Below are 23,930 nucleotides of genomic sequence, written 5' to 3'. Positions count from 1 at the left end.
GACCTGGTCATATTGCATCATGGTCAGAAGTCCATTGATGACTCAGTGTTCCTGTTGCTCCTGCAGAACTGAGCCTCTAGAAGATTGAAAGTAATTTCCAACCTCCACCAATTATCTGCTTTTCTAATTGGGAAACATTAGTGTTTCTAATGGAGCTTGATATTGATGTTGCTTTTCTTAGTTTACTTTATGCATTGGCATTATTGATATTGGCAAAGATCTAGACATAGTGTATTTTAACTGTTTGTATCACTTACGCACTTTTGCTAGCAGTAAAAATGATAAAACTGCTTGATAATTCAAATGACTACTTATAAAAGTTAAACATGATCTACAATTTTTATTTAATTATTTACTAGTGGAGGTCCAAAAGGATGGGGTTTTTTGGGGGCCATATTGCCACTTGCTATTGCTATCAGTTTTGTCTTTTTCTGTTTTATTCTTGTAATAAACAAAACCTTTTAAATATTCTTTTATTCTTGCTATTGTTTAGCGATTTTAACATATTTATATTCAAAATAATATTCAGCTTGCACAAATGAGTTTAAATTGAGCAAGAAATTGACGTATTATTAGGGTGTAATGACTCACATATAGGTAGTGGCCCACTAATGCAGATAGTGAAGCAGTAAATTTCAAAAAGTGTATACTCGCTCCTTGCCATCGCAAAACTAAGCAAATAGCACTTTTTTCTTAAGTTAATGCAATATAGAATTTTTGTTATTGTGAATCCAAGCTTTCATCTGGCCAGCTGGTTCATGTAGTACCAATCTTTTAATTACCCTACTCTTTTTGTCAAGTCCTTGCTCAACCAAGCCTTGGTGTTTTTCCTTTATACAACTTTTTGGCTACTTGTCAGAGTTTCATCTACTTGTTTCTTTGGTTGTGTGTGTTGTTTCCCACATTTAATTTCTTCCTTTAGCTTAAGCTATGGAGGAGGACATCCATCACACTCGGAAACGGATCTTCTTCACAGACAGACATATGCAGCTTCTCATCAGCTTCCAGGATATGCTACCACCCACCATCCTACTGGTAAATGTCTATTGTATGAAAATCAATTTAAATAACTGCTCGGTTAAATACTACATCTTTAAACTGATTAATTATATGGTCCTAAGGAGCCTGTAATGCAAGGTGTGGCAAAGGCTATTTCAAGAGTGAATTTACTATTTCAGCAGCCTTCAACCATGAGTTTGTCATGAGTGCACAATGGGGAAGGTAACTAGAAAGTTCAGTGCTTCATAATCTGGTTTACTAGTTCTATGAGCTTTAAATTAAAAACAAAAAAGTCCTGATAAGTCCAAAGAAGTTTTTCTTTCAGATATTGAGCATCAAATTTTCAATGACTGTAAGTCCAATAAGTATCTAACTGTTAACCTATTCTACACGTAAGAGTCAAATATTCAGTTGGTCTCCAAAGCCAGCTGCTGAAATTGTGCCAACAGTTTTTGTGCAAATCAGATACTTAGAAGCCTAATTCATGCAAGTTTGGACACACAATTGTTCTTACTAATTTGTGGAACCTTATGGTGTAATTTTAAAGGCTAGCTAAAAATGTAGCTTTAAAATGTGGTAATAGTGAATGACTTATAAGTTAATGATGAAACCTAATTAGTCATCACTTCATAAAAATGTGAGCCTATCTTCTACAATCTCAACTTGTGTTGCATATGAAAGAAGAAAACGTCACAAAAAGAACAGTGGAACAAACCTGGAGGAGAGGGAAATGCATATCAAACTTAAAACTGATTAACTTTGCTTCCTATTAACATAGATTGAGTTATAGTATAGGATTTTAATATATGCCTGACCACTAGTAAATTAAAATTTTGAACAAATTTATTGTAGTTTTTTAACAGCAAGTGTTAACATTTCATACCTTTTTAAGCAAGGTGAAAGGCTTTGTAGTCTTTGGGTAGCAGTGTTATCTCTGACTTTGGATTGCTCTTAAATTTGTAATAGGAATTCATTGTGATTTGTATATTTGTTTTTTTCCAAGGTCTTTCTGGAATATTTGATACCAGTATGCACAGTGCTGGAAGTAACACTAAAGAAACTTCAGTTATGAACTTTCTCTCTGCAATTGAATCTCGCACTGCTCAGGCTGCTTCTTCAGGAGCTACCCTTTTACCACAATTCAGGGCTCCGTCATGGCAGACAGGTGATATTTTCTTAATTTTCAGCACACTTGTAAATTATTATATATGTGTTTATGTATTTAAAAGAGAGTTGTGGTGATGTAATAAATAAGACTGAGATGAGAATTCTTTCTTAAACTCCTCTCTTCATTATTCTTAACTTTGTGAAAAAATTTCCTCTTGAAACAATTTTTTTCATATTGGTGTTAGCCCAGTAGTGAATATTTCTTGAGTTTAAAAAAAAAAAAAAGCTTTTCAGCCACTTTTGAATTTTGCAGTTATGAAAAAATGCACGTCTTCCACATCCATTTTATTTTGCAGTGTTATAACCCAACCCAAGCTTTTCATTCAAATTTTCAAAATTGGCAAAACAAATATGGTCAGACCAATGGTCCACCTAATCCAGTATCCTGTCTTCTGATCGTGGCCAACCCCAGATGCTTCAGAAGGAATGAACAGAACAGGGCAGATTTGAGTGATGTTGTCTATTTCCAGATTCTAGCAGTTGGAGATTGAGGGATACCCGAAGCATGGGATTGCATCTGTGACCATCTTGGCTAATAGCCATCGATGGCCCTATTCTCCTTGAATTTATCTAATTCTTTTTTAAACCCAGTTTATACTATTGGCCTTCACAACATCCCCTGGCAACAAGTTCCACAGGTTGACTGTGCATTGTGTGAAGCAGTTGTTCTTTTTGTTTGTTTGATACCTGCTGCCTATTAATTTCAGTGGGTGACCCACTAGTTCTTGTGCTGTGTTATGTGAAGGGGCAAATAACAGTTCCCAGTTCCTTATTTACTTTCTCCATACCACTCATATCCCCATCTCTTTTCTAAACTGAACTGTCCCAGCCTTTTTAATTTTTTCTCATATGGAACAGCTTCTAGACCCCTAATAATTTTTGTTGCTTTTCTCTGTACCTTTTCCAGTTCTAATATATCTCTTTTCAGGTGGGGTGCCTCAGAATTTCATGCAGTATTAAAGACATTGGCATACCGTGAATTTATATAGTGACATGAAGATGATATTTTCTGTCTTATTATCTATCCCCTTCCTAATGGTTGCTGACATTTTGTTAGCTCATTTGACTGCCGCTGCACGCTGAGTGGATGTTTTCAGAGAACTCTCCGTGATGACCCCCAGGTCTCTTTCTTGAGTGGTAACAACTAATTTAGACCCCATCATTAGACATATTTGGGATTATGTTTTCCAAGGTGCATTATTTTGCACTTTTCAACCCTGAATTTCATCTGCCATTTTGTTGCCAGTTATTGCCTTTAGTGAGTTCCCTTTGTAACTCTTTGCAGTCAGCTTTGGACTATCTTGTGTAATTTTGTATCCTCTGCAAACTTTGCCTCCTCACCATTTACCCCTTTTTCCAGATTGTTGATGAATATGTTGAACAGCAGTGATTTAGTACAGATCCTTGGGGGACCCATTATTTACCTCTCTCCACTGTGAAAACTGACCATTTCTTCCTAGCCCTTGTTTCCTATATTTTAACCAGCTACTGATCCATGAGAGGATCTTCCCTCTTATTTCATGACTGCTTATTTTGCCAAAGAGTCTTTGGTAAGGGACCTTGTTCAACTGTATTCACTGAATCACCCTTGTCCACGTGCTTGTTGACCCCCTCAAACAATTCTAATAGGTTGCTGAGGCATAATTTCCCTTTACAAAAACCACATAGATGCTTCCCCACCATATTGTGTCCACCTGTGTGTCTGATAATTCTGTTCTCTACTATAATTTCAACCAGCTTTCCTGGTACTGAAGTTAGGCTTACCGGCTTATAATTCCTAGGATCGCCTCTGGAACCTTTTTTAAAAATTGGCATTACATTAGCTATTCTCCAGTCATCTGATAAAGAGGCTGATTTAAGCAATAGGTTACATACCACAGTTAGTAGTTCTGCAATTTCATATTTGAGTTCCTTCAGAAATCTTGGTGAATACCATCTGGTCCTGGTGACTTACTATTGTTAAATTTATCAATTTGTGCCAAAAGCTCCTCTACTGACACCTCAATCTGGGACAGTTCCTCAGATTTATCACCTAAAAAGTATGGTTTGACTGTTCCTCACTAGCTCCTTCTTGTACTTAACCAACTTCTTTCCTATCCTCTTGACTACAGTATAGAGTTCCTCCTTTAATAGTTTCATCCCTTAGGGATGTCTCTGCCTGTGTGCTCCTCCGCAGCTTTTGGCTTTGCCCCAGCCCTTAGTTTAAAAAAATCCTCTCCAACCTTTTTAGTTGTACATGGTAATCCTCATTAGGGATTATGAGCAGAATAAATTTGAAAGTACTTAGCTTTGCAAAAATTTATGAACATTTGAAAATGGTTTAGTGGGAATGCTAGGATGTCCTTTTCTCTAGTGAATTAAATATACACTTCCAGTATCTATTTGGACCTACTCAAATTAACAAAAAATATAAATCAATTAGGATTAATCATACTTCCTCAACTAGACCATCCATACAAGTCATATATTCTCAACCCTCTCTCCCCATACCAATTATTTTCCATAATGTTTCTCCTTAACATTCATTGATAACCATGACTGCTTCTTCAAGTGATGGTCCCTATGTGTATTCCACATATGTGTACGCGTGCACGCCATGCGCCTGAGTCAGGAAATTCTTCAGAGCAGTGTCTGTTGGCCTGCCCATGCTCAGTAGCTCTCCTTGTGCTCCTGACTGAGGGTATAAGAGGCAGTCTGGGTCAATGCCTTGCTAGTTACTTGTTACCATTCCATGGTCACTCCTTCCCACCCAGAACTCAAGAAGCCGGGAGCTTTGCTTACTGAATCATCTGATGGAGAAGGCTATGAGGATCCTTTCCAATCTGGGACAGGGAGACTGCCCTGTACACGAGCCTTAACTTCCTGGCAGTGCCCCTGCAAGCATGTGCCTTTGAGCTGAGCCATCAATATCTAAGCCCAAGGACTCTTCTTCCAGGTCTCCACATGAGCGTTGAGGGCATTCTCATGGGTGCAAGAACAGATCCCCGTTGAGGACTGTCCATAAGAAAAACACTTCCTCCCTGAGCTGGTGTATTGTGATTGGAACCTAAGGAACCAGTTCCGATGGAAAACCCCCCAAGGTGCATAAAAAGAAAGATTCGCCAGTTTTGTCCATCACCTCGGTGCCAAAACATAAGGATAGACTCTCGCTGGTTCTGTCTACAAGTACAGGTCCAGACTCATTGTCGGTATTGCCTCATTCACCTCGTCCGGTCACTGTAGATTCACCAGATCCATCAGGCTTAACTGCAGGAACCTCTTGGATATTAGAACGTATCGAGATTTATGTAACACCAGAGATTATATTACTCCCTTATCCAGTCTCGACTTCTTTCCAGCCTGGCCCTCTGGAGGAGGAGCCTGCATTACTGTCTCAGGAGCCATCTCACCTCCAACTATACGGCAGGAGTGCCCTGGTACCAAGAGCGCCTCTGCTACTGGTGGAGCAGTTCTTGGACTTGGATGAATCTGAGGATATGGCCGCACTGGTATCTCCGAAGAGGCAGTTGAATCCTGATAGACAGTCGAGTGGTTACGCTCACCATTCCCTGGTTATGACCCCACCTCCTTTCAGGGACCGCTGGTACCAATTTCTTTGGGGTTCCCCCGCAATCCATTGATCCCTCTTTCTGGCCATATTGGGGTCTGTAGGATCCTTGTGACAAGCATCCAGGCCCCTCTCAAGAATTGTGCTGTTCCTTTCCCTCTCAACAGCCGGTTCTGTCGGTGTAAAAGCAGGAAGAGGTGTAACCAGATACACAGGTACCAACGGGTCTGACGGGTGTCTCTTCATCATCCCCAGACAAAGTGATCACTCCTTCACCTTCTCTGTTGGATGATCATTGCCAGGACCACTCTTATGGACCAGGATGTAGTCAATCTGGCCTAGTCGTCAGCACAGGAGTCAGCTCTAGAGGACAGAGCAGGCATCCAGGTTGGGGAATGAAGTCCAGGGTCAGCACTACCAGAGCCAGGGGTCAAGCCAGAGTCAGAACCAAGAATTGAAATTGAGGGTCAGAGCCAAGGTCTGATACAAAATGCGAGAGCCAACGATCAAGCCAGAATCAGGGTCATAAGACTGAGGCTGGGGTTGGAGCCAGGACTGGTAACTTATGATTGGAGGTGAGGTGAAAGAGCAGGAACTGGAGGAAAGGCAAGGATCAAGCACGGAGCACCAGCATGGTGGGAACAGGGGCGAAGGCAGGGGTGAGGCAGGAGCAGAGCAGGAATCGGGAACAGGTTTGGGTGCAGTCCTGGCTCCAACCTGGGCTCAGACTTCTGACCCTGATTCTGGCTTGATCCTTGGCTCTGGCATTTTGTATCAGACCTTGGCTCTGACCCTCAGTTTCAATTCCTGGTTCTGGCTTAAATAGTGTGGTTGGACCGATCAGTGGAACCAGATGAATCTCCAATCAGTGCTCCCATGGGTGATGCCTTGGCTGAGGCTATAGTCCTACTAGCTTTTTAGCCTACTAGGTTTCAGCAGACACCGGATGGAGGCCAGGATGCAGCAGCAGTCTGGGGACACCCAGGTCTGGATTCAAGACCTGGGACATCACATCCAGGAGCTATTACAAAGAGTGACCAGTGATCTACAAATCCCGTTAGAGGAGATCCAGGACCCTCAACACCAATTCCTGGACATCTTGCAGCCTCAGGGACTGAGTTGGCTCTATCCATCAGTGAGGCCATACTAAAACTGGCTAGAGGAGTATGGCACACTCTAGCATCCTGTGTCCCTACGTCAGAAAGGGTTAAGAGGCGGGTTTTTGTTTCTGCTAAATCCTTATTCTCCCATCCTGCCCCCAACTTGCTGGTAGTACAGGCAACTGCTGAAAGGGCTAGGTCACGCTATCAAAGGGCCATCCCGGCAGATAAAGTGTGTAAGAGACTGGACCTCCTGGGGAGGAAGGTCTTCTCCTCTGCAAGCCTGCAATTTCATGTCACTAACTACCAAGCATTGTTTGTGGAAATAAGATTTTAATTTCTGTTCCAGGCTTGTGGACTTCACAGACAGGCTTTTCACAGAAGACAGGGCCCAATTTCAGTCTCCTTTAGATAACGGGAAGTTAGTGGCAAAGACAGACCTCCGGCTGCAGTGGATACGGTGGACATGGCTTCCAGAAATTTGGCCACTGGTCTAGTCATAAGGGGGGGGATTCCTGGCTGCAATTGTCAGGGTTTCCTAGGGAGGCCCAAAACACCATCCAGGACCTTTGCATCCCAAACAACAGAAAGCTACCCTTATATTGCTCCAGACGAGACATGGGTTGTGTCTTCCAACGTGATGCTCTGCTTATGTCTTGGACAAATGGCCTCAGAAACTCCTTTCCTCCCATTCTCCTGCTTCCACAGGTCATAGGGAAGATATATCATAACAGAGCCACCATTATTCTCTTAGCACCCCACTGCAACAGACATTTCTGGTTCATGGAACTTTTAAGAGTGTCTTCCCATCAACTGATCAGGATTCGCCCTTTAGACCCATAGACTTTAAGGCCAGAAGGGACCATCATGATCATCTAGTCTGACCTCCTGCACATTGCAGGCCACAAAACCTCACCCACCCACTCCTGTAATAGACCCATAACCACTGGCCAAGTTACTGAAGTCCTCAAACGCATGATTTAAAGACTTTAAGTTACAGAGAATCCACCATTTACAGTAGTTTAAAGCCGCAAGTGACCCATGAGCTCCTAACCCTAGATTGGGGAAAGAGCAAATATCCCAATCCAGGCTCATTCCTCCACAGCCTGGTTTTTGGATGGGGTTGGAAATAGAACACTCATGTACAGCCCCTGTTCAGGTGATCCTTAACCAGAATAGAAAAGAGTCTACTTAAATCTGTTATTGGGCCAAATTGAGATGCTTTTCATCCTGGGCACAGCTGTGCCAACATTACCCAGAAACTGTAAGTATTTCAGTTGTTCTTAGACTATCTCCTATTCTTGAAGACTATTAGTTCACTACGAGTACACCTTGCAGCAATTAGTACCTTACTCCTCTGGTGGGAGGATCCTCAGTCTTTACTCACCCAGCTGCGGTATGATTCATGAAAGGCCTGATCAGGACCTTCCCACCAGTGCTTAAACCTCCCCCTCAAAAGGACCTTAACTTTGTCCTGTCCAAGTTCATTAGTTCACCTTTTGAACCTATGGTAACTTGTACCATGGCCCACTTGTCCATGAAAGTGGCATTCTTAGTAGCTATCACCTCAGCTAGGAGGGTCAGTGAGTTTGGAGCCATCATGGCAGACCCTCCTTATACAGTGCTTCTCAAAGAAAAGGTTTCTCTTCGACTACACCCCAAGTTTCTCCCCAAGATTGTTTGAGTTCCATATCAATCAAATGATACTTACCTGTATTCTTCCTAAAACGCCATGCTTCCCTTGAAGACAAGAGACTTCGCTCCCTTGATGTCTGACATGCCTGAGTGTTCTACCTGCAAAGAACCAAACCCATTAGGAAATCTCAGAGAATCTTTATTGCCATAGCAGAGAGGTCGCATGGGCAAGTCATATCCTCCCAGAGGATTTCTAAGTGGGTCTCTAGATGCATCTTAAAGTGCTACAAGTTAGCAAACATTCCTCCCACTGAGGTATCACAGCTCACTCCACACAAGGCCAGGCTTCTTCCACCACGTCTATCAGATGTTCTGCTGCAGCACATTTGTGTAGTGGCCACCTGGAGATCAGTTCACATGTTAGCGACGAACTGTGCTCTAGTTTATGCCTTGGCTGTGGATGCAGCGCTGGTATTGGCAGTATTGTAAGCATCTTTGCTACCAGCTTCCTCACAGCCGCCTCCAGTCTGAATACTGCTTGCCAATCATCCACACATGGAATTCACATAGGGATCATCACGCAAAGAGGAAGCGGAGATCACTTACTGTAACTGGAGGTTCTTTAAGATATATGAACCCTATATGCATTCCCCTACTCGCCCTCCATCTTCTCTGCTTCGGATCCTGTTGAATTTGTGGTAAGAAGAGGAACTGGAGAAGGATTGACCCAAACTGCATCTTATACCCTTGGTTGGGAGTGTGAGGAAAGCTATTGAGCATGTGCGGGTGAACAGACGCTGCTTTGAAGAATTTCCAGACTCTGGCATGGCATGTGTGCATATCCAAGCATGGAATATGGATAAGGGCCACCTATCTCGAAGAACCTCCAGTTACAGTAAGTAGCCTCCACTTCCACAACAACAAAATTGTGGGTTTGTTTTTTTTTTTTTTAAGTGTCTCCCCTAAATTTGAGTCCTAAGTCCATGTTTCGGCAACTAAGTGGTTTGATTTTCTAAAGTGCTGAGCATGTGACAGCTGTGTCTGAAGGCATTCTGACCTTTTTCTTGCTTTCAGAGGTCAAAACTGCATAGCTATTCAGGCGAGTTCACATATCATGAGTAGGGTATAGAGCCAGCCACATCAACAAAGGCAACCTGAAAAAATAAAGTTGCTGCTCCTGCCTCCTGCTTTTAAGAAACAGCAGCTATGCTGAGATGGTGCTGGTGTGGCTGGCTTAACATGTCTCCAGTGATGTAGGAAAGGCTTGAATCTATCAAAAGTAAGGAGTAAAAACAGATCCATTAGGGACCTACAATCTACATCTACAATTAAAACAGAAATAAATGAGTTCCTTTCTTAAATTCTTGTTATTGGCCATTTTTGTGCCCTTATCCTCATTTTATAGAAGGTGAGGACCAGTTTAAAAAGAAAAAAAAAAAAAGGACCAGTTTAAAAAAAAAAAAAAAAAAAAAGGCCAGCTGCAGTTAATGTTGTTTTAAATGCTAGTGTTTATGCATTAAAATCCTATTTATTTATACTACTTCGGACAGGAAGAACTCATAGTTACCGCCCTGTCTTACATGTGAAAAAATCTTGGCATATTCAAGTAATTTAGCTTCTTGAGGGCTTGCTCATGTCAATTCCAAGTTGGTGTGTGCGGTGTCCAAGTAGGTGTCGATTCCAAGTAGGTGTCATCAGAAGGCTTTTCCCCAGCAGTACCAGTCAGGTCGGCTGTGGAGCCCCCTGGAGTCGCACCTTTATGGCAGCGTATATAGGTCCCTACCGACCCACCGCTTCCTCAGTTCCTTCTTACTGCCAGTGACGGTCGTTGGAGCTGCGTGTCTCTCTTGCTTTGGCAAGCGTTTCCCCTAGTGATCAGACTTTTGATTATCCTGTAAATAGTTTATTAGTTATTGTTAGTCTTTAATAGTTAATTAATTAGATGGAAGCTGGGGGTTCCCCCATCCTCCCCCTAACCAAATTCCCTCACCTCTTGGGGTTTGGGGCCTGCCTCAATCCCAAGGGTTTAAGCCATGCTGGACTTGCCACAAGCCCATGCCAATGGGTGACCCCCACGATTCCTGCCTAAAGTGTCTGGGGGAGGCACATCAAACAGATCGCTGCAAGATCTGCAAAGGGTTCCACCCGAGAACAAAGAAAGAAAGGGACTTCAGGCTCAAACAACTCCTTATGGAGGCAGCCTTCCATCCCCAGCCAGCTCCGGGGCAGCCAAACCTAGCACCGAGCTTCTCCGTGCAGAGTGCTCCAGGCTCCGTTAGAGAAACGACAAAGGAAGGACTCTAAGCATAGAGATCCTCGACACAGTCACTCCCCAGAGCCGAAGCCCATGATGGCAATGCAGCACCGCTAACACTCACCAGTGCTGCATAAATGGCACAAGAAGACAGAGAGCACTCGCCCACAGTGAGAGCAGCCAGGTCTGCCAGCGGTGTGCGTCCCGCGCAGGGGCACCCGGCGCTGGTCTTGGAGGAACTCAAGGCGCTGCACCGTCTAGTGGCAAGCCTACAATGATGAGGCACCGCTCACCTTCCCATGGCACTGTTCTCTGGCACCATCCCGCTCGGCACTGCTGTGGTGTCCTCGCTTGGGGGTCCCTGGCACAGACCTCTTTACAGGCCTCACTTGACGCAGCAGCCTCTGCCACACGAACCATGTCCTCTGCCATAGCCATGAGGAAGAGCTTATGGCTCCAGGTGTCGGGCCTTCCCCCAGAGATCCAACAAACAATTCAAGAGTTGCCCTTCGATGGCATGAGGCTGTTTTCTGAGCAGACAGATTCCAAGCTCCATAGCCAGGGCCGGCTCTGGGTTTTTTGCCGCCCCAGGCATAAACGCCTCCCGCCGGCTCCCCCCACCCCCTGGTTCCCGCTCTTCCCGGCCGGCCGGAGCGCCAGGAGGAGGGCGGAGAGCCCGGCCGCGGCCCCGCTCTCCCCGGCCGGCTGGAGCGCCGGGAGGAGGGCCGCCCCCCTCCAGGTGCCGCCCCAAGCACATGCTTGGGGGGGCTGGTGCTTGGAGCCGGCCCTGTCCATAGCCTAAAGGATTCATGGGAAACATTGAAATTGCTGGGTCTGCATACCCCCGCCACCCAGCAGAAACACTTTAAGCCCCAACCCCCTCCGCACTTCTACCTACCCCAGCCTAGGCAGGACTTTTCCAGGAAGTGGGGCAGGCATGGTAGGCATAAGCCTCATCACCATCCACTGCCCAGTCAAGGCCAGGGCTCAGCGAGGCAGTCATAAGGCTCTAAGCAAGCCTTGTGATGGCACGCTCGGGGGTAACGCACCAGTCCACTCACTGGACCCTTCACTCTGTTTTGTGAATTGTTTGTCCCACTTCTGTCGTGCTTGAACCCAGATAACCTCAAATTGCTGGGTCCTTCGCACCATAGAAGTAGGATATTCTCTTCAATTCTGCTCCTCCCATACCCCTTCCCCGTCCCTCTTCAAGGACTCTTCTCACGAGCAGCTCCTCATGCAGGAGGTTCAAATGTTCCTCACCGCGGGAGCAGTGGAGGAGGTTCCACAGGAACTAAGGGGCAACGGATTCTACTCCCGATATTTCCTAATCCCCAAAGCCAAAGGGGGTCTCAGACCTGTCGTTGACCTGCAACGCCTCAACAGGTTCATGAATAAGTTGAGGTGCCGCATGGTCTCTTTGACTGCCATCATCCTGTCCCTGGATCCCGGATACTGGTGTGCTGTCCTCAACCTAAAGGACTCGTACTTCCACATATCAATAGTTCCAGCCCACAAATGCTTTCTCAGGTTCGTAGTGCACCATAACCATAACCATTACCAGTTTACAGTCCTCCCCTTTGTCCTGTCAGCAGCCACTCGAGTTTTTATCAAGTGTGTGGCAGTCATAGCTGCCTTCCTGAGAAGAAGGCAGGTGCAGGTCTTCCCATACCTCAACGACTGGCTGGTCAACTTGATGAGATCCACCTTCAACAAGCTGGGTCTCCTCCTGAACGTACACAAATCAACTCTATCCCCTACTCAGAGAATAGAATTCATTGGGGGCAGTGTTGGACTTGGGTCAGGCCAGAGCCTTCCTGACAGAGACTCGTTTTCGGACAATGCAAGACATCATAGAAGGCTTCAAGCAGTACCCCACCACCACAGCAAGGAATTGCTTGAAGCTCCTCGGACATATGGCAGCTTGTACATACATGGCACAATAAGCAAGGCTGAGGCTCAGACCTCTCCAGGCCTTGCTGGCGTCAACTTATCGGCCAGGGTCCAACAGCCTGGATAAGGTGGTCACACTCCCACTGCCAGTTCTCGGGTCTCTCCAGTGGTGGCTCAACCCACATGCGGTATGCACAGGGATCCCCTTTACCAAACCGCAGCCCTTTCTGTCCCTGGTCACAGACACATCAGCATTGGGGTGGGGAGCTCATCTGGAAGAACTCAGGATCCAGGGCCTTTGGTCGCAAGTCGAGCTCTTGCTTCTCGTCAACATCAGGGAGCTGAGAGTGGTCCGCCTGGCATGCCAGACCTTCCATGTCCACTTGCGAAGGCATAGTGTGGAGTTGATGATGGACAACACAACCACAGTGTTTTATATAAACAAGCATGGTGGAACTCGCTCCTTTCCCCTATATTAGGAAGCTGTTACACTGTGGGACTTCTGCATAGCCCACTCAATTCACCTGGAAACATCCTACGTCCTGGTTCTCCTAACAAGCTGGCAGACTATCTCAGCAGATCATTCCACAACCACAAGTGATCCATTCGCCCAGACATGGTGACTAGCATTTTCCAAAGGTGGGGAGTTCCCCAGATAGACCTGTTCACTACAAAAAGCAACAGGCAGTGTCTACAGTTCTGTTTCTTCCAGAATCACAACCTGGGCTCCCTCGTGGACGCTTTCCTCCTTCCTTGGACGGACCACCTGCTGTACGTGTTCCTGCCTTTCCCGCTCATCCACAAGATTCTGCTCAAGATCCGCAGGGAGAGGGCCACAGCCATACTGATAGCGCCAGCTGGGCCTTGCCAGGACTGGTATACCACGCTCCTGGAGCTGTCGGTGGATACCCCAATCTCATTGCCCTTGCTTCCGGACCTGATCCCTCAAGATCATGACCATCTCCAGTGTTCCAGCCTTGAGTCTGTCCACGTTACAGCTTGGAAGCTTCCTGGTTAAACCAAGTAGAACTAATGTGCTCCAATCCCATTAGGGAGCTTCTCCTTGGCAGTAGGAAACCCTGTACCTGGGCCACCTACTTGGCCAAGTGGAAGAGATTCTCAATCTGGTGTTTGCAGGCCTGTACCCTTCCACTGCAGACACTGATACCTCTCACCTTGGATTATCTGCTGTATTTAAAGAAGCAGGGCCTGTCAGCCTCATCAGTAAGGGTTGACCTAGCCGCCATTTCGGCATTCTACCCATGAGTGTCTGGCCAATCAGTCTTCTCCAACCTGATGGTCGGTCGGTTTTTTAAAGGTCTTGACAGATTATACCCACAAGTTAGGCAGCCGATCCCGGTTTGGGACTTCAATCTGGTTCTTTCAAGACTAATAGGGCCCCCCTTCAAGTCCCTAGTGACTTGCTCATTATTCTTTCTGTCATGGAAAGTGGCAATTCTGGTCGCAATAACATTAACTAGGAGAGTGTCCGAGCTTAAGGCCTTAACTTCTGACCCTCCTTGCACCATTTTTTATAAGGACAAGGTCAGCTTAGTCCTTACCCAGCTTTTCTCCCAAAGGTCGTCTCTGTTTCATGCCAATCAAGACATTTTTCTCCCAGTCTTTTACCCTAAGCCACACGCTGCTAACAGTTGGGAGCAAAGACTCCACTCCTTGGACATACAGCGAGCATTGGCCTTTTATATCGAGCGCCCAAAGCCGTTTCACAAGTCAATTCAGTTGTTTGTGGCAGTAGTTGATAGGATTAAGAGCCTCACAGTGTCTTCTCAAAGAATTTCATCATGGATCTCGTCCTGTATCCGGGCATGTTACGATTTGGCAAAGATACCTGCCCCAGCACTAATGGCACATTCTACAAGGGCGCAGGTGTCTTCGGTGGCATTCCTGGCCCAGGAGATCTGCAGGGCAGCGACGTGGTAATTGATCCACATTTTTACCTCTCATTACCCAGCATGCCAGGGACGATGCAGCATTCGGCAGAGTGGTGCTTCAGTCAGCAATTCCATGAACTCGGACCCCTCCTAGGAAATGCTTGGGAGTCACCTACTTGGAATCGACATGAGCAAGCACTTGAAGAAGAAAAAACAGTTACTTACCTTCTTGTAACTATTGTTTTTCGAGATGTGCTGTTCATGTCCATTCCAAGACCCACCCGCCTCCCCTCTGTCACAGAATCCGGCAAGAAGGAACTGAAGAGGCAGCGGGTCGGCAGGGACCTATATACACCGCTGTGAAGGCACCACTCCAGGGGGGCTCCACAGCTGACCCGACAGGTACCACTAGGGGAAAAACCTTCTGACAACTGTGCACGCGGAACGTGCACACCTACTTGGAATGGATGTGAGCAACACAACCCGAAGAACAACTGTTACAAGAAGGTAGGTAACCGTGTATTTTTTTTTTTTTTTATACAATAGTCCTTCTGCCTCTATGGCAATAAGTATTTTTATGCTTGGGAGAATCTGATTGGTGTTTGAATGCTACTTAAAATTTCTGTTTACTGCATCCATATAGATATATTTACAAATAGTATATAGGATATTTATTTGTACAGCATGAAATTTTAAACTGGTGCTAAAATGCTTCTCTTTTTATTATAAGGGTTTAATTTCTGTTGAACTGAAAGGCCATCCAAATGCCCTCCTGAGCTGCCTCAGCTGATGCTGTTTAAGCAATTTTGAGATTAAGCTGTAATGGTGCCCTGCTGCAACTATAAAACTTGAAACAAATGAAATATTTTAAATTATTTTAAATGGAATTTATTTGCTGAGGTAATTATTGTGTCAAAACTGAAATCCTTCTTAGTGAGGATTTTACTTATTCTCAAATAGTAGTTCAAAGCTAAAAAGCTGTCTTTTTCCCTTAGCCACTGAAATGAAAGTTGAACTATATGAATCACTGCCCTATGCCCAGTCTGGTTCCCATGAAAGTCAGTAAGAGCACTGCATTTAACTTTCAATAGCAGCAGGGTAGGGCTCCAGGGATTAATTGACTAATTGCCTGTATTTTTAAATGTAAGATTATATAAATCTATTTGAGGGCTTTCATTATTTGTTAATGGAAGGATAGTTATGTGGATATGGACTGGAAGTGAGGAATAGAACCAAGGTTCTCTAGCTTTTCCATAGATTCCTGTAAGACTTCGGGCAAATCACTTAACTATTCAATGCTTCTGTTCACCATCTCTGAATAAGAAACTATTATGATCCCTATTTTAGTGACGTTGTGAATCTTAATATCCACTGTTGGTAAAGCTCTTTGAACTCCTTAGATGGGAAGTGCTATAGAAGTGCAAGAAGTCATTAAATAATATGATTTAGGCTTAAATTTAATTATATAATTCTTGTATTATAATTCAAGTAATACAGAATTTATATTCCATTGATCAATATTTTTTTTATTGTCTAAGGATGGTGCAGCAAAGCAAGGCTGCAAGTAGTGAATGTCAGACCTTTTGATCGGATACTCATATTGTGGATGTCATGGATGCTTTTATTCCATTTTATACATACAAATGTAATATAAATGCATTTTTTTTCCACCTCTCAGAGCTAAGCCTCCTTTTATAAGTATACATGCAGCAAAATAAATACAGTTTCTCAGAAAATAAGTTGTAAAAACTATTGACAAAACTCCCATTCAATGAATGTTTTGATATAGATTTATAAAATTGCATCTTTTAGGAGTGCAATGTAAATTTTATTCACAGTAACAGGCATTTTGTTCCTTTTAGCCCAGGCATTCCTGAATGACCATCACTTAATGAGAGCTGTACATTACTGAAAGAAGTTTTTCTATAGCTTTCTTAAGCAGTTGTGTTCTGTTGTCTGATGATTATATGAGGTATGTTAGGGTGGAGAGTAAAGGAGTAAGAAAAGTGCTACTGCTTTGATTTATGTTTTTTAACTCCTATGGTGTATTTAAATGTATATTAAGAGTTGTGTAGTTTCATATAGATTAAAATCAAAACAACTAAATAGATAAAAATAAATATTAAGGTGCCTGAGATTTCAAACAGGGCTCTCTTTTTTTTTTTTTTTTTTGGCACATTTTGCACCAACAATACATAATTTCAGTTTGTGCTTATTCTTGGCAATTAACTGTAGTGTGGAGTTCATTATACCTACAAAAATGGAGACCCAATTTGAAAAATAGACCCAGAAAATGTGTCCTTGTATATTCATAGGTGTGGAAGTAAACATTTTGTGATTTATTTTTGCTTAAATCTAAGAATAACACTACTTCATTCCCTCACAGTGAAAGGGTGTTGAGTCTGAAGTTACACTTGTAAAGGACTTTGAGATTGTACAATAAAATGAGCTATGGAAATACAAAATATTATTACTTATAAAGTTTCTTTACACTTTTTTTTTTTTCCACCCCCCCAGGTATGCATTCCTCAGCAGCAACAGAACTGTTTGTTACTGGAGCATTGCCAACCTCTGGAACATTTCCACCAACATCTGCTTTATCAGCTTATCAGCATCCTAACTCTTTCAGCAGTAGAAACTTTGCTACTACTCCATCTCTCACACTTCAAGATACAACATTCAGTGCTACATCAAATGGTCTTTTAACTGCTCATGACCCTTTATTGCAAATCAAGACATCACAAGGCACAGTTCCAACTGCTCTGACATTTGAGCGCTTAGGCAGCTCTGTTTTAAGTACCAGCATACCACCTCAGTCATCAACGTACCGTTCTGCTCAAGAGTCCGCACCCCATCTCTTGCAACCTCAATTTAGTTTGTTGCCTTCAACACTTGGAGGAGCTCAGCAGGCTTCTCAGGCATATAGCACATCTGTCTTTTCTGGTTCCACTGCCTCCATTGATAGAGCACTTCAGCGAGAATGTAGTGTTATTAAACACCATCAGCGGCCTTCAAGTACACAGTCTGTTCAGGCACAACTGACTGGTTCACAGCATTCCTTACACAGTTATTTATCAAGTACAAGTGGAGTTAATTTTCAGGATACATCCAGGCAGTCAGCACTGTCCTGCAGTCCAGTTGGAGATGCTACTCAGGTGAGCAATGGAGGATCACAACAGAAGACCTCTCAAGTCTCAGTGGAACTTGCTCAGTCTTATACATCTGCAATTCCATCACCTGGTTTCCCATCTACTTCTACAGCAAAAGCAAAAAACTGTTCTACAAAGCAGCTATCAAGGTCAACAAAGACCCCCAAACCTCAAAATGTAGCCTCTCCTGTGCAGACACAAAGCTATTCCAAAACTGCACAAAACCAGAGTTCTGTAATAGCAGGCCAAGCACAAATCTATTCTACAGCACAGCTACCAAGTCTGTTATCAGTCAGCCAATCCCAAAATTATGTTTCCACACAGTCACAGAATATGCCATCAGTCAGTCATTCACAAGTTTTCTCATCTAGCAAGGTTGAGAAGCTGCCCTCATTATATAAAACACTGACTTTTTCTGGGCAATCGCAAACTATAACTTCTGATAGTCAGACAACACTAAGTTACTCTGCAGATCAACAGGTATTAACTTCAGTTCCAAATGAGAACTACTCTGGTCAAACAAGGGATCTTTCTTCAGTTAGCCAATCTCAGAGTTATTCTTCTAATCACTCTCAGGGTTTATCTCCCGTTAACCAATCACAGGTTAGTTATTCATCTCAATCACAGGTTTTGTCAGCTGTTAGTCCTTCAGAAAGTTATACTTCAGGGCAATCTTTAACATTAACTTCACCTTCTCTTCCATTTTCTTCCTCCCCTCGTGTTCAAAATTTGTCAGCCTCAAGCCCAAACCAGAACTATATTTCTTTACATTCTTCTCAGAATGCTCAGACACAAGAATCATCTTCTCCACAGTCTCAAAAGTTTTTGACAGCTGTTCAGTCTCCTACTTTTGCATCCCCAGCTCATTCACAGACACTGCAGAACAATAGATCTTCCTCAGATACAAAAACATATGTTAAAAGGAAATCTGACTCTAACTTGTATGCTTCATCAAAACAGGAAGATGAATTGTCAATGCAAGATTTACAGGCATTGCAACAGCAAGCTTCTCTTGAATCCTCTACCCAAAGGCTAACTGATAGTGAAATTAATGCTCAGGACACTGCCTATAGGGTCTCAAAGGCAGATGACAGATATTCTCAAAGTGTAATCAGAAGTAATTCTCGTCTTGAAGACCAAGTTGTTGGGCTTACTCTTCAAGGGTCAAAAAAAGATGAGAGGATGGTTGGTTCTGTGGCACAGCTTACTCAACAGATCGGCCATATCACTAATGTAATAAGCCATGATATTAAAAAGGCAGCTAATTTAATGCAGACAACACAAGTAAGTTTAAATGCGAAAGAACTAAACCAGCAGCATTCTCTTATGCATAAAGTACATGAAACTAAGGCCCAAGAACAGCAGGGCCAAGTCATTAGCACATCATCACAGATTCAAGCTCATGCCTTGAGGCATGGCAATCAGCTATGTTTGCCTAATGCACAGGTACTTCTGGAATCTGCCTGTGACTTACAAATTCTTCAGCAGTCAATACTGCAGTCAGGCTTAGGACAAGCAAAGGCATCGCCACATTTGCGACGAATACAGAGTCCTCAGCAGGTAGCACATCAGTTCCTTCAAATGGATAGTCACATTATTCAAAGTAATGGGGGTCATTCTCAGCAACAGCTTCATCCTCAAAATGCAGAAGTTATTAAAATGGACATTTCTGAGTCCTCAAAACCACTACAGCAACATATGACATCAAAAGACCATTTTACTCAACCAAATCAACATGAATCAAAGAATCAGTTTGTTTCTCTTGGTTCGATATGTTTTCCAGAGTCTATGCTTCTCAGTGATGAGAGGAATATATTGTCTAATGTGGATGACATCTTAGCAGCAACAGCAGCAGCGTGTGGGGTCACACCATCAGAATTTGCCAAATCCACATCTAATGAAGAAGAAATCCAATCTGTTGAAAATGGTGATGATTCCAAATCTCAGTTCCAGTCAATAGATGTACGTCACATATCTCCTAGTTTCAGCTCCTCACCCACTGTAGTTGGAAAACCACATAGCATAAATAATATTTCTCTAAATGGAAGCCAAGTTACTATAAACCTTACAACAGTATCTACAATACAATCAAAACATGTGATCCTTGATCAACATATGGAGACTTCTGATCAAAACGTATCAGCTAGAATGACTTCTCCAGCCCTTGGACCTAGTCAAGAGGAGCAAGAACAAGGTTCTGGCAAAGTTAAGAAACACTCTAGCATTAGTCATGAATCTGAAGAAGACAATGATGTTCCCATTGATGGTACACTGAATGCTAGAGACTCCGAATTTGCTTCAAGTGGTCGGAGTCTAAGTGAAGAGAGCATTACATCAGATAATGATTTTAATATGGGTTGTGATGATGGCATTGTAGTAGGTAACAAGATTAAAGGTCCATTGCAACCAATATCTGTGCTACAACCAGGAGATGGAAGTGGTAGCAAAACTGAAGAAGAGAACCAAGATTTAAGTCAAGGGAACTTTCAAAAGAAAAAAAGTAAAGGAAAAAGCCAAATAAAAAATTCTACAGAAGATGACAGTGCAAGCCAGAAACAACTGAAACGAAGTGGACAGTGCAAACGTCAGACTGTAAGAGGAACTGACATATGTTTACCATATTCTTCTCCTGTTTCTGAAAGTTGTTATGATATTTATCAACACCAAGAAAGAATGAGGCAAAAAATTAAAGAAGTGGAAGAAAAGCAACCAGAAGTCAAAACAGGATTCCTTGCATCTTTTTTAGACTTTCTAAAATCTGGGCCCAGGCAACAGTTTTCAGCACCTGCTGTACGAATGCCTAACAGGACTAGGCGGCCAGTTACCCAGATAGTCCGTGCCCCGGGTCCCCAGCCACCTTCAAAGCCGCAGCCAACAGCAGCTCCTTTGTCTGTTGAGGGTGGCTGTGAAAGTCCAACCAAAAAAGTTGATGATGAACTTAAGAAAAATTTGGAAACATTGCCTTCATTTTCTTCTGATGAAGATGATTCTGTAGGGGGTAACCACGATCTTCAGAAGAGCATTTCTACAGCATTATCAGCTTTGGATGATACTGCTGACAAAAAAAACAAATCAGGTAAAATAGTTTACATTCAAAGACATAATTCTGTTGTTTTTGCATATACTTTACTTTTTAGCTTTAGATATCTTTAGTTTTAGATAAACATATCTTTCAAAAGACCTTGGTTCGGTCACACTAAAATTTAGGAGTAATATTCAAATTATTGAACTGAGATTTAACTGAATTAGTGTTTTCCACAATAGTGGAAGTTATGTGGCTAAATCCTTGTACGTTGTTTTGAAAATATATCCTTAAATATTTCTTTTTCAGTATAAAAGATGATTTTGGCACAGAATGGGGAAACTTGTATTTTAGTAAACTGATATCAACTCTATTATTTTCTAACTCAAAATGGTAGATAAGGTTTTGCCTGTAAAACTCAACAGTCTAGTACCAAATGTTCCATCACATGGACAGTAAAGATTGTAAAAATGCAACAGTGTCTTTAAAGAAATTTCATCATCACGACATAATTGAGTTACTTCCAGAAAAGATTGTTTTTACCTTGGTGGAATTGAGTGTGTTCTTTCAGTGATTATTGAGTTACATAAAGCAGAGTTATTCATAAAAACATTTGTTTTTACACTGGCAAGCTAAGAATGTGTTTTATTGGTACTTTCTAAATAGGAGGAGTTCAGACTTTATACCATTAAGCACAAAGTAGATGACTTTAGAGAAATGGAATTTTTGAAAGGTAAATGTCCTACCTAGTGCAACATTGGTGGTAGTGATGGCACTATTTATATTTTATATATAGTTCCTCTGCTAAATATTAATGTGTCTATTTTATACATTGTAGAATACTTGTCAAAAACCATACATTTTAATTACTGGTGCTTCGTCTGGAAGTATTTTCAGCGAACTGTTTTCTTTTCTTATCTACATTTTAAAATATTTTGATGTTTTCGTGGTAACTGGGATTTGACAAGTGCTGGACCTGCCCTGCAGACTGTTATGCTGCTAATGTTTTGGCAAAGACAGTGACTACAGTCACTATATGCCGGTCCTTGTGACTAAATTTCTCTGACTTTCCAAGAGAAATCTAGATCTGCCCTTTTGAGGGGCCTAATTTGTTCAATGACAAGACAATGCACATCTTAGACTTTATGAGCACTTTCAGATCTCAGGGTCTCTATGCAGCATCTGGAGAGAAACACACTTTCACCTTCAAATGCCAGTCACAGGGTTTCCAGGCAACATTTGGCCAGAAGTTCACAATGAAGAACTCATCAGACTCCAAGAACCAAAAAGGGCAGATTCTACTAACAGGGTCTGCCTCAGCAGGAATGGCTTCATCAGCATTTGCCCAAATGCTTTAAAGGTTAACAACATAAAGAGTACCCAGTTACTTTAGTGGTTCTATCTCCTTTTGATTTCCTGTAAGCAATCTTTTTTGAATGCTTGTCCAGTTTGTGTTACTTCTGCCCTTTAATATTACATGCATATTAAATGAGATTTAATGCTGCCACACACTTTACATTCAGCTACAATTGTGGCTCTCCAGAGTCAAATTTGTAGAACTTTCAGACCCATCCATTAGTTTTGTGGCAACTCTCTATAGCTGGCTCACAGATCCTTGGGAAAAGGAATGCCTCAAGTAATCTTACAGCAGTATCTCTAGCCAAGTCAAGAGTAGAGGCATTTATTATTCACAGAGGAACCTTATCCAGACCTCCTTTCCCAAAAGAATGTCCAGGCCATGAATCTTTGTGGATTAGGGGAAATGGTGGCTCCATTAAGTTTGTAAATTACTGGATACTGCTTAAGAGACCTAGTTATCACTAAAATTGTATGCATCTCAGAAACAATTTTGACACCTAGAGTTCAGTGCCACTTTGTCTCTTATAACAACTTTTTATACATAAAACATGCTTAGGGCATGTTGATCATTGCTTTGTATAGGAAGGTATTGATACTTTAAGTTCACAGAATTAGAATAGGTGTTGTCCTTGAGCTCCATGCTAAATATATATCCGTAAAGATCCCTGTGTTAACAGGGATGCTTCCTAGAAGAATATGGACCAGGGTTTCCATATATATGTTAAGTTCAGTAAATTCTTTGTTGCTGTTCACATAAGCTACCTTCATATCCCAAATACACTGTATTTGGAATGTACCTCTGCCCGCATGTGGCATCTCTGAGGAATCTCTTATAGCTAGTCTTGGGAGTCATAGAATCATAGGTTAGAAGGGGCCGCAAGGGCCATGTGATCTAACCCCCTACCAACATGCAGGATTTGTTGGGCCTAGACCATCCAAGACAGATGACTAGCCAGCCTCCTTTTGAAAATCTCCAGTGAAGGAGCTTCCACAACCTCCCTAGGCAGTCTGTTCCTACTCTTCTTATAGTTAGGAAGTTTTTCCTGAGATTTAATCTAAATCTGCTATGCTGTAGTTTGAACCCATTGCATCCTTTCCTGCCCTCTGAAGCAAGAGAGAACAACTTTTCTCCATCTTTTTTATGGCAGCCTTTCAAGTATTTGAAGACCACTATCCTGTCTCCCCCCGCTTAATCTTCTCTTTTCCAAACTAAACATACCCAGTTCCTTCAGCCTTTGCTTATATGGCTTGCATTCCATCCTTTTGATCATTGTTGCTTGCCTCTGGATCCTTTTCAGTTTCTCTACATCCTTCCTATACATTGATTACTAAAATTGGACACAGTATTCCAGGTGAGGCCTAATCAGCGTCAGGTAGAGTGATACTTTCGCCTCCCTGAACTTATAGGCTATACCTCTGTTAATGCAACCTAAAATTGCATTTTTTTTTTTTTTTTGCATCAGCATTGCATTGCTGAGGCATGTTGAGGTTGTCAGCCACCACAACTCCCAGATCCTTTTCAGCAGTGCTGCTACCAAGCCAGTTATCCCCCAGTCTGTATTTGTGCATTTGTTTTTTTCCCTAAGTGTAACCTTACATTTGTCTTTGTTAAATTTCATTTTGTTGTCTATAGCCCAGTTCTCCAGTAAGATCCCTCTGAATTTCAGCTCTGTACTCCAAAGTGCCAAAGAAACTTTGAGCGGTACTTCTTTCCTTCTCCCTAGTTGTGACATATGTGTCTCTTTTGCTCTTTACTACTATGATAGGGTGTATAAATCCTGCACTGACAGCAAAGGGACTAGGGAGGCAGTGTGTGCAAAGGGAGCCTCAGCCCTGCCAATCATGCATGGTAGGGAGGAGGGCTTTAAAAGGAGGAAACTGTAGTCTGCCAGGGGAAAGCCCTGAGAAGGTAA

General features: G+C 42.8%; 1 protein-coding gene across 3 annotated transcripts in view; it reads left to right on the top strand.

Moving 5' to 3' along the window:
- QSER1 (glutamine and serine rich 1) overlaps window positions 1-23,930 on the top strand; it is an 85,286-nt gene that overhangs the window by 28,698 nt on the left and 32,658 nt on the right. For all 3 annotated transcript variants that reach the window (XM_054025258.1, XM_054025260.1, XM_054025259.1), the window contains exons 2-4: window positions 923-1,035; window positions 2,003-2,164; window positions 17,005-20,712. In XM_054025258.1, the coding sequence (XP_053881233.1) occupies window positions 923-1,035; window positions 2,003-2,164; window positions 17,005-20,712 (3,983 nt within the window). The remainder of the gene's footprint in view (window positions 1-922; window positions 1,036-2,002; window positions 2,165-17,004; window positions 20,713-23,930) is intronic.

Source organism: Malaclemys terrapin, chromosome 4 (genome assembly GCF_027887155.1).
Source record: "Malaclemys terrapin pileata isolate rMalTer1 chromosome 4, rMalTer1.hap1, whole genome shotgun sequence".
In the NCBI taxonomy this organism is placed as follows: domain Eukaryota; kingdom Metazoa; phylum Chordata; order Testudines; family Emydidae; genus Malaclemys; species Malaclemys terrapin.
This window is presented reverse-complemented; position numbering and strand designations above follow the sequence as displayed.